The following is a 9,291-nucleotide window of genomic DNA, read 5'->3' as shown; positions in this document are numbered from 1 at the left end:
CATCATTATAAGTAATAACATGTTTTGTAGTAGTGAGAGTGCAGGTTATGTATGCATGTTAGCTCGTACACATTAGCTTTGTACTTGGTCTATGCTTTACGAACCGGACTTGAAAGTTTTGTCGGCAGCGTGTTTGCAGGTGGAGCGGGTGCCAGTGGGGTGTTCACCTATTCCGCTCCATCGATGTGACGCCATGGATCCTTTTGTTTCTTTCACATTCATGTACTCGAGTGAGTAACAACTCTCCTGGTTTGATATGCAGGGTCTAGGTATGTTGAACACACACACATGTGTTCTTTATTAGCTTAATATAGTCTTTGGGAATCAATAAGACTCGTAACAATTCTCCTGGTTTGATAAGCAGGGTGGGTATATATGTTGAACACACACATGTGTTCTTTATTAGCTTAATATAGTATCTGGGAATCAATAAGACTCCCTTCCCAAGAAAGAAAAAGGAAATTATATCTGAAGGAGTTTGGAAACTGAACAGCATATCTGACAAACAAGCACCAATACTCCCAAGTTGGTAGGACACCTTGCACTGGACCATTCAGCACTAATCACTTTCTTATGGAAACCAGACTCTCAATGTAAGGAACGATCTGCTGCCGGTAAAATCCGTCCTCTCGTCTCCCCAAATCCACCTCATGTTCCATGTCCACCACTTTCTTTAGAGATCCACTCTTGTCGCAGTACCAGTATAGCTTGTTGTAGTCGACAGCCAACAGCATCCCACCCCTGCCAGCCCAAACAGGCAAGAAGGCTTCCGAGCCAAAAGACAAGTCAAAGTTAATGACTTGGCAACGCTTCGACCATGATGACCTGTCATCCGCCAGCTGCCACACCTCAAATTTGGTCTGAGACGAGGTGTAGGTGTGGCACAGGTTGCCGTCTAGTTCCGTCAGACTTTCAAGAGTGTAGTGGGAGGAGGCGCCTGGAGGTGGTGGGATCACCTCAAATGCCTCATCGCCAAGGCTAAACCGCAGCAGCGATTGGTCGGCAGATTTCCAGTAGAAGGCCCCTCCCATGAAGGCTGGTCGAGTTTGATAGATCGGTAGCGGTGGGTCTTGAGTGGGCTTCCAAGACCATGTGGAATCGCCCCCTAGCCAGAAGACCTCGTGCCCCATATTGTTGTTGTCCTCACTGCTCGATGTGGGCTTGTAGAAGTACCTGGCAACGACGTACCGGTTGCGGTGTGGATCGAAGCCGAGCGCTGCCGTGGTAGGCTCATTGGAATATTCGTCAGAGTCAAAGTCCGGGGTCCTAGTCGGCAGCGCGACAAATTCCTGTGTGGCTGGGTTGCACACAAATACCTGGTTTGTGGTGGTCGTGATGGCCACCAAGCCGTCGCAGTGTGTAAGGAAGATCTTGTTTGTGATGCCATCTTCTTGGTCCGGCGACACTTTCTTCAGCATCAACTCCTCCATGATGGTGCCAGCCAGTGCCTGTTCAAGCTGGAGACGGTGGAAGGAGATATCCTCAGAGAACTCGTCGTCGTCGTCGTCGTCGCCAGAGCTTTCGCGCGGGGTGACGAGAATGGACGGCATAATCCCTCGGGAGTGGTCTAGATGGCGGCGAATGAAGTCAGCATCAGCGATGGCAGCGCACCAGGAGGGGCAGACACATTTGAAGCGCATGAGGGATTTAACAGGAAGGCGCACCAAAACTTCCGAGAACAGTATGTCGTCTGGGAGTGTGGCTGCTGCGGCAACCGGAGGCTGGGGCTGTGGGATCAGGCTGTGTTCTTGAAAGTGTTGATGATCCTGCTTGTCTTCACTTGCCTGTACATCCTCCTACAACACACACACATATATTGATTAGATTAGATCATTGCAACCTCAGAGTATTCAACTCGTATTGCAATAGGAATTAATCCATCTCCGAAACTGATTAGTGAAAATGGCATCAACATCAGATATTTGATTCAGCTAGATCGACGATCAGACAACTGAAAATGTGATCAGCACAAAATTAAGGTATACAATGGTATGTTTTCTTTTGTGAGTCCTACACAAGATTAGTCACTCTCATGCGGCTTTCGGCAGCAAGATTAAGTATATGGAACTAAAATTAATAATTAGGCATTCTGATTATTTTTATCAGAAGTGTTCCCACACTAGGCTGGGACAGAAAAACTAAATACACAACCACCATCTCTTTCCTCTTTAATTCATTTGCCTCTAATGAGCTAAGTGCATGGAGAAATATTATTGGGTTTGATTTCTGTGTGATGAGAAATAGAAGCAATTTTTTTACTTTAAAGTGTTTTGAAAAAAAAAAGTACACTCTTTTGTGGACAGATTTTGAAGCTAACCGTACACTTATTTGTGGATGGAGATAGTATACTAAAAATATGCCAACAGTTAGCAAAGGAAATGTTTGACCTCGTGACATGATATTTGTGCCAAGAAAAAAAAATTAAACTGTAAGAGCTGCACGATTGCGGTACAACGGTATATAGATAAAGTTTTACAAGGTGAGACACCAAAATGCGAGTTTCGAGGATTAAATTCCGGTAGGTTACCAGCATACCTTGTTGGCTAACCACCCAAGTTATGCTTGGTTCTCTATTTGTGCCACTTCACTTGTTATGATTTCCAATAACTAATTAGCAACTCTTTTTTCTCTAGCATTCTAGCATTTGGGATCATGGCGATCTTGTGTTATCTACTACGCCCGTCCGGGTTTATAAGGTCTGCACGTGTTTCTAAATCACCAATTTGACTCGTGATATATAAGTTATATGACATAAAGTATATCACTAAAAAATTCTTTCGGTCACAAATCTAATTGTATACTTTTTGGGCAATATAATACATACTGAATTGATCAAATTGATCTTCTAGATATACACGTGTTCACTGTCGGAGCCTTCCTACAGTTTCCTTTCAAAAAAAAAATCTGTATATACACACAAGCCTGATAAACGCGGACAGAGGTAGTAACATGTACAAGAAAAAAAATCTGCTATAATATAATTCAAACTTAAGCATTATTTCTTACAACAATATTCTCATAATGACCATGAAACATCCCTAACTAACGCAATTTTCCTAGCTCAAACATTTTTCGGGACAAAGAAAATCCTAAATAAGAAACTAAAGAAGCATGACAACTTTGACAAAGCTTTAAAACACAGCAATTCATGCATTCAAATTCAAGTTCCTAATTCAATTGATAATAAAAATACTGCATAATCAGATTAGTCATCATCAACCCGTGCAACCGCAACCAAAACACACACAAAAGAGTACTGGTAGTTACATTAATACATACCCCATTTAGCACCGATGCGAGATTTAGTTCCATATCTGCATGCCCCATCTCCGATCGAAGGTTTGGATCTGAGTAGAGGGAGACCAACAGGGCATCGTCAGGGAAAAAGTAAATCATACAAAAGATAGATTTATTAAAATTGCGTTCCAACATACCTAATTCCACCTCCATATCAAACTCAAATTCCAGATCTACACTCCCGGCCATCTGGTGGCACGGTTGGATCTAACGAGAGGGATACCAATTGGGATGTGTCGTTTGAAGGGCAGCACGACACGTCTCCAACATGGGCAGCAACGCGGACCTATTTTGGGTGGGATAACGAAGATCGGAAGAATTGGGAGCTAGTCCGCATAGGAAATGGGCGCCGCCAGCCGCTCGGGAGCGGAAGGGGAATATGAGAAGGGTATGTGCTATTAGGGTTAGAGATACTAGGTTCATTTATGTTTTCCCTTTGTCTTAGTGAATTGTATGGCCCAAACTATTTTGAAGATGGTCCGGCCCAAAAACAGATTATGGATTATTTTATTTCGTGTGTTAGGGATGCACAAAAACCATCGTAGATATCTTAGTTTCTGTGGCTACTAAACTATCAGGTCCGAATTAAAAAAACAGTCACAATACTGAAGTAAGGTAAACAAGTTTTCCTATGGCCCTCAAGAAATTCAAAGTAGTTAAGACATATTGTTTCTTCAAAAACAATGTGAAACAAAAAATAGTTTATTTTGTTTTAATTGTAAGTGGTTTATAATTGTACAAGAATTGCTTCAATTGGGTAAAAGTTGTCCTATGAAAATAGGTTTTTATATGAAACAAATAGTTAGTTTTTGTGTAATGTTAAGTTGCTTATAATTGTATTAGAGGTTCTTTGGTCGGTGTTAAAACTGTGCGTCGGAGCACGGGTCTCCGGCACCGGGGATGCTGAGCAACCCCCTTTTTTGGTTCGGTGGAGGGCAAGGCGATGGCTCCGGCGATCGCCGACGTGACGAAAGACACGAAGTGTCGATGTGTGAGTTTTTCAGGTTCGGGCCACCCGGAGGTGTAACACCCTACGTCCTGCTTTGTGTAGTATTCACGAAAATGTATGTGTGCTCGTACAGATTGCCCCAGAGAGTTCCCGGGGAGCTACTTGTTCTCCTAAGAGATTGAACAGGAGCAGTGCTCCTTGCTACTACTAACTGCGGTCGAACTGGAACCCTTTGACCGGTGGCATTGGTCCTCTTTTTATAGACAAGGAGATACCACAAGTGTCGATGCATGCAGCGCGACACGTTTCCTATACGCGTGTCATCGCCACAGGAATTACACTACTGTTGATCCACGCATGGACCAGGCTACTGTACACGGTAGATAAAAATGGATTATGGAGTAGACGTTCTAGCCTTGCTGACTTGCAGATGTGAATACTGTCGGTGCATTAAATGCACTGCGTTCGCTGTCTCGTCCTGTCTTCACTGTTCTGCGGGCCCCACCTGCATGCCCGAGCGCGGGTTGCTGGGAGCCCCTTCCCGGCTAGCGCACCCGGCCAGTTGCCGGGACAGCGTTCTTTCCACTTCCCGGGACCAGAGTTCCCGGGTACCCACCAAAGCGGGTGCTTGCTTCTCATGTTCCGGTTCTTGGCTTTGTCTTCAACAACGACCGTCTCCTTGAGGCGGGCTTCCCGGGAGGCCTACCTCACGGGGGGGTGGGGTTTGTTACTCACGACCCACGCGTCCCGTATCAGTGGGACCCCATGGGTCACTGGTACGGCATTGTGTTTCGATGAAAATAGGGTTTAACATGCTGCAATTTGTTTTCTTGTAACGTTAAGTTACTTATATTTGTAATAGAGTTGCTTTGGTTGGTGGCTAAATTATTGCGCATGCATGTTTACCTTTTACCCACAAGAATTTCAAACTAGATAAGGCGTTGTAGTATTGCTTCCTCAAAAGCAATCCGAAAAAAAGAAACTCTAACTCTCTGGAAAAAAAAAACTACCAAACCATGGAAGCACGAATACACCGTAACCCTAACTCTCAAGATCTCAAAACATCCATGTACAAGGAAACTCGTCAACAAAAGAAGAACCTTGACTATACATATAATTTTCCCAGTTTAGTTCCCGTTACAAGATACAGTAGTCTGTTTCAGCATTCTCTCTGCCTTGTGACATGCTGAGCCCAGACCCAGCTAACATCTGCTCCCTGAGATCCTCAATCGCTTGGTACCTCTCCTCGTCATGATCAAAGTTGAGCATCCCGTTGCTGCATCCTTCGGCCCAGTCTCCCTCCAGTGCGTCATCCATTTCCTGGACTATTATCCCTCCACGCATCGACGAGAGATTGCCCCTTGACGAAGGAGTGTCGTAGCTCCAGGTGCAGCACTTGCTGTTGCCATCCACCTTCAGCTCGATCGAGTGCATATCACTCCCTTCCGACTCGCAATCGTCGCTGCCGTTGCCTGCAATCGCACCATCTGATTCTTCCGGACCTCCAACGTTTTCATACGCATGGTTTCGATCCATTTTTGATCCATTGTCCTTGTTAGCGTCCAGATACGCTTGGAGCTCGTCGTGCAGCTGACTGACGGCTGAGTTTTTCTCCTCGAACTGAAGGCGCGCTTCCAGCAGCTTCATCTGGACCCTTTGCTCGCGCCACTCGTCCGCCAGCTGAAGCATCTCCCGCTCTCTCTCGAGCTCCTCGCGGGCCTGCTCGGTTTCTCTCCTCATTGCCTCCAGCGCGGCCCTGTCCTCGGCGATGCCTCTCATGAGCTCGCTGCACATCTTCTCCACTCTTGCTTTGCACTTCCTTTCCCTTTCAAGCTCGTCTGTCGCGGCACTTAGCGCCGACTCCGTGTCGACTAATGCCACGCCAAGCTTCTTGTTAGCCTTCTCTGCCCTTTTCCTCGACTTCTTCTCGCTGTCCAACTCGGTAACTGTGTACTGCAGAGCAGCTGCAGCCTTCTCCTTTTGTTTGGCCTTCCAAGACTGCATTTCCTCCAGGAGTTGCTTCCTGAAGCCATCGGTTTCGATACGCTCTGATTCATGTTCCTTGATAAGCCTTCGGACGTGAGCGCGAGCGAGATCAAGTTCAGAACGCAGGGCAGAAATGAGTGAGACTGTCGATGGGTTCAGTTCTCCCCAGATGTGTGATAGCACTTTGGCAAGTTCTTTCGATGCGATCAAGCTGTTGTACAGATCCTTCAGGTGCATTGCTTTCTCCTCAGGACATCTTGAAACATCGTCCGGAGAGCGTCTGCCAATCTGAAATAGAAAGTCCATGTTTGGTAACTTCCAAGTTCTTGTCATTTCTTAATTTCTCGAAAGGAAAACAAGCTTCTCATATGAAATGAACAAAATGATTAAATTACTACACTTTTCAGTAAAATAGATACTAAAACTGAGACAGCACATGCAGGCAACATAATCAAAGAGCTGTGATGAGGCTGTCTGTTTTTCTAAACCGAAAATTAGCTTCAACAAATCTGACAACCATCCAGTTTGCCCATACGTACCTAAAAGGTACCAACTTCCCAATAGCTAAATCCTCCCTAACAGCCTAGACGTAAGGAAAGTATTACGGAGCTATTTCAGCTGCACAATAAACAATCAGGCCTAGCTGATAGCCTGTTGCAACAGCATAAGTGAACAAGACGCATGTGCATATGAAAAATGTTCCCTTAGAGATGCGCCTCACATTTGCTTCTGCTTTCAAGTTTACAAAACCGACTCGTACTTAAAGGTGTACTAATTTGAGAGGCATCAAAAGTGTATGCCTTTTCGAAGTTAGAAATCCTTCTAAATGCAGCTAACTAGGTACGGAGTAAGTATTGTTTAAGATCATCTGTAACTTAAGAACTCAGCACGCCGGCACCTATGCACAAACTACTCATCTAGACATATACTAGCATTTGGCAGGTGGTCTGATTCCTCAAATATTTGTGTGTTTCTGGGAACCAACTTGCATTTAAAGATGTGCAACGTTTGAAACCAGGTACCAAAAAATTTCGCCTTTTTGAAGTGAAAGATTCCTTCTACCAGCAACTAGCTAGGGTTTGATTAAACTTGTCACTCGCTCGGCTACTCAGAGTATGTTGAGGCTTCAGAGTTCAGACACCCCTGTTATCATCATTTTAGTTAAAAACTACAGATTTTGTAAACATGGAAACATATGTAAACATGGAAACAATCAAATTGTGGATTTACTTACCTCCATTGCGCTGCACTTGCTCATGGCATCTGCCGAAATCCACTGGCCAGGGTCGTTGTGCCAGCTTCTCTTCCCACCACCAGCCTCCAACAACACCTTGCTAGTCCTGCTCCTCGAGCTCTTGGACACCTACAATCGCCAGATCGATCGATTTACTTGCCAACCACAACAGTCCCAGGAATCACGAAACCAAAGAGATGAGGAATCGCTTGCTCACCTCCGTGGAGGCGTGGCTACGAGGAACCACGCTCCGGCGAATCACCGCGTCGTCGTCCCCGAACAGCCTGTCCTTGTCCGTCTGCCAGAACGCGGCCACGAGCCTCCTGGCGGACATCCCCTCGGGGGCGTGGCCGTGGCCGCGGCAATGCCGGCTCTGGGACGACGACTCCGACATGGCCGCTCCTCCGGCTCTCCTCTGCCGCCGCCGCAGCAGCAGCACCGCGGGCCTCCTCCTGGCCGGGCCCGACGCGCCGGACGACGACAGCGCGCGCCGCTTGCGGATCCTGGCCGGTCTCACCGCGGTCTCGCAGGCGCACTCCTCCAGGTCGCGCCCCGGCATTGGGAGCTTGCAAGTTGTTCTGCTTCCCAGTAAGCAAAAGAGCAGAGACAGAGAGCAGTGCCGCCCCCAATGTCGCTACTGTGGTCAGTGATTGATGTGGTCAAGACTGTGGCATCGAAGGCGATCAAAGGGGAAGAAGAAGAAGAAAGAGCAAAAGCGCAAAAGAGAAAGATGAAACTGATGGATGGATGCAGCTTTAGAGGAAGGAATAAGAAGCAGGGAGACTGGCGAAAGGGGATGTGACCATCACCATCGCCTTTAGTTTAAACATGGGAAGAGACTATATCAGGATTTGCAGGTCGCAAACTGAATTACAATTCCTAAAATGTAGTCGTACTAGTACTATACTCGAACAGAGTAGTGAGAAGATGAGATTTAAGAAAAGAAAAGCAGGTGGGACTGCGGCCGGCGAAATAAATACGATCAAGGAAATGCCAAACTGAAAAATAGCTTTCTCGAACATCAAAGAACGCACACATACAGTTCCAAGAAGAAGAGGTGAAAAAAGCAAGAGATGCTCCTGAAACCTCAAAGATTGCCTGGAAAAAGAAGAGGGAAAGAGAAGCCATCGGAGAACCGACATGGAAGAGCGTGTACGTACCGCCCATTATGACCCAGAGGCGTCCTGCTTGAGAGCTGAGGCCGGTCGATCAGCTGGTTGCACAGGCCATGATGGTGATGATGAGCAGAGCAGCAGCAGCAGTCACACACACGAGTGGGGGAAAGGGGACAAGGATGGATGATGATGTACACCCAGAGCCAGGCCCGGGAGCAAGAGCCAGAGCGGAAGCGCGAGTGAGCTGTCGCCGTGGTGCGCCGCATATGATTGCTGCTACGGCGTGAGGTGAGGCGATGGCTCGTGGGTGGGCTCCGAGGCCATGAGCCCGTACTACCGGCGGCAGGTGCGTGCGGCCGTTTCTTTCCTCATCAGGCTCCAAACCCGAGGGCCCGGGACGTGGAGCTACAGTTCAGGGATGTTTGGTTTGGAACGGGGGGAGCGCCAAATGGGTAATCATTTTAGGCATGTCTATGTCTATGTAGGAAAACATTATGTGTATGCAAGAAATGACCATTCATCCCAACAAAAGATCAAAAATGGTACGCGGCATAAAAGTACAATGTATGGAAATTTATGAATAGCGTACACAACAACGAAAAAACACATTTAATTGCAGCATGAAAACGGGCAACCCTTTGCAATTCATAATGGATTTATTTGCTACTGCATCCACTTTGGTCCTAAATATAAGATGTTCTAACTTTGTC

At 46.5% G+C, this 9,291-nt stretch overlaps 2 protein-coding genes across 3 annotated transcripts; both read right to left on the bottom strand.

Annotated features, from left to right (window-relative positions):
* Positions 1-411: 411 nt before the first annotated feature.
* On the bottom strand, positions 412-1,893 carry LOC104585310 (putative F-box protein At3g16210). Its single transcript, XM_024456258.1, has one exon. The coding sequence runs from the start codon at positions 1,638-1,640 to the stop codon at positions 564-566; it is 1,077 nt and encodes a 358-aa protein (XP_024312026.1). The 5' UTR covers positions 1,641-1,893; the 3' UTR covers positions 412-563.
* Positions 1,894-5,176: 3,283 nt separating this feature from the next.
* LOC100835987 lies at positions 5,177-8,936 on the bottom strand. Of its 2 annotated transcripts, none has more exons than XM_003579565.4 (4): positions 8,627-8,936; positions 7,684-8,044; positions 7,467-7,595; positions 5,177-6,520 (listed from the first exon to the last, which is right to left on the bottom strand). In XM_003579565.4, exons 1-4 carry the CDS (start codon positions 8,845-8,847, stop codon positions 5,384-5,386), a joined length of 1,848 nt encoding a protein of 615 aa, XP_003579613.3. In that variant the 5' UTR covers positions 8,848-8,936; the 3' UTR covers positions 5,177-5,383. The 2 variants fall into 2 exon arrangements, with proteins under 2 accessions (XP_003579613.3, XP_024312229.1); XM_024456461.1 differs by having other exon boundaries at positions 7,684-8,103; positions 8,627-8,734.
* Between the last annotated feature and the right edge of the window lie 355 nt (positions 8,937-9,291).

Source organism: Brachypodium distachyon, chromosome 5 (genome assembly GCF_000005505.3).
Source record: "Brachypodium distachyon strain Bd21 chromosome 5, Brachypodium_distachyon_v3.0, whole genome shotgun sequence".
In the NCBI taxonomy this organism is placed as follows: Eukaryota; Viridiplantae; Streptophyta; class Magnoliopsida; order Poales; family Poaceae; genus Brachypodium; species Brachypodium distachyon.
This window is presented reverse-complemented; position numbering and strand designations above follow the sequence as displayed.

Bases quoted from the DNA above. Each gene is read 5' to 3' on its own strand.
- LOC104585310 (XM_024456258.1), bottom strand. From the start codon at position 1,640: ATGCGCTTCAAATGTGTCTGCCCCTCCTGGTGCGCTGCCATCGCTGAT.
- LOC100835987 (XM_003579565.4), bottom strand. From the start codon at position 8,847: ATGCGGCGCACCACGGCGACAGCTCACTCGCGCTTCCGCTCTGGCTCT. The intron at 8,045-8,626 runs GTACGTACACGC...ACTGGGAAGCAG, and splicing joins CCTCTGGGTCATAATGGGCG to AACAACTTGCAAGCTCCCAA. The intron at 7,596-7,683 runs GTGAGCAAGCGA...TGGCGATTGTAG, and splicing joins GTAGCCACGCCTCCACGGAG to GTGTCCAAGAGCTCGAGGAG.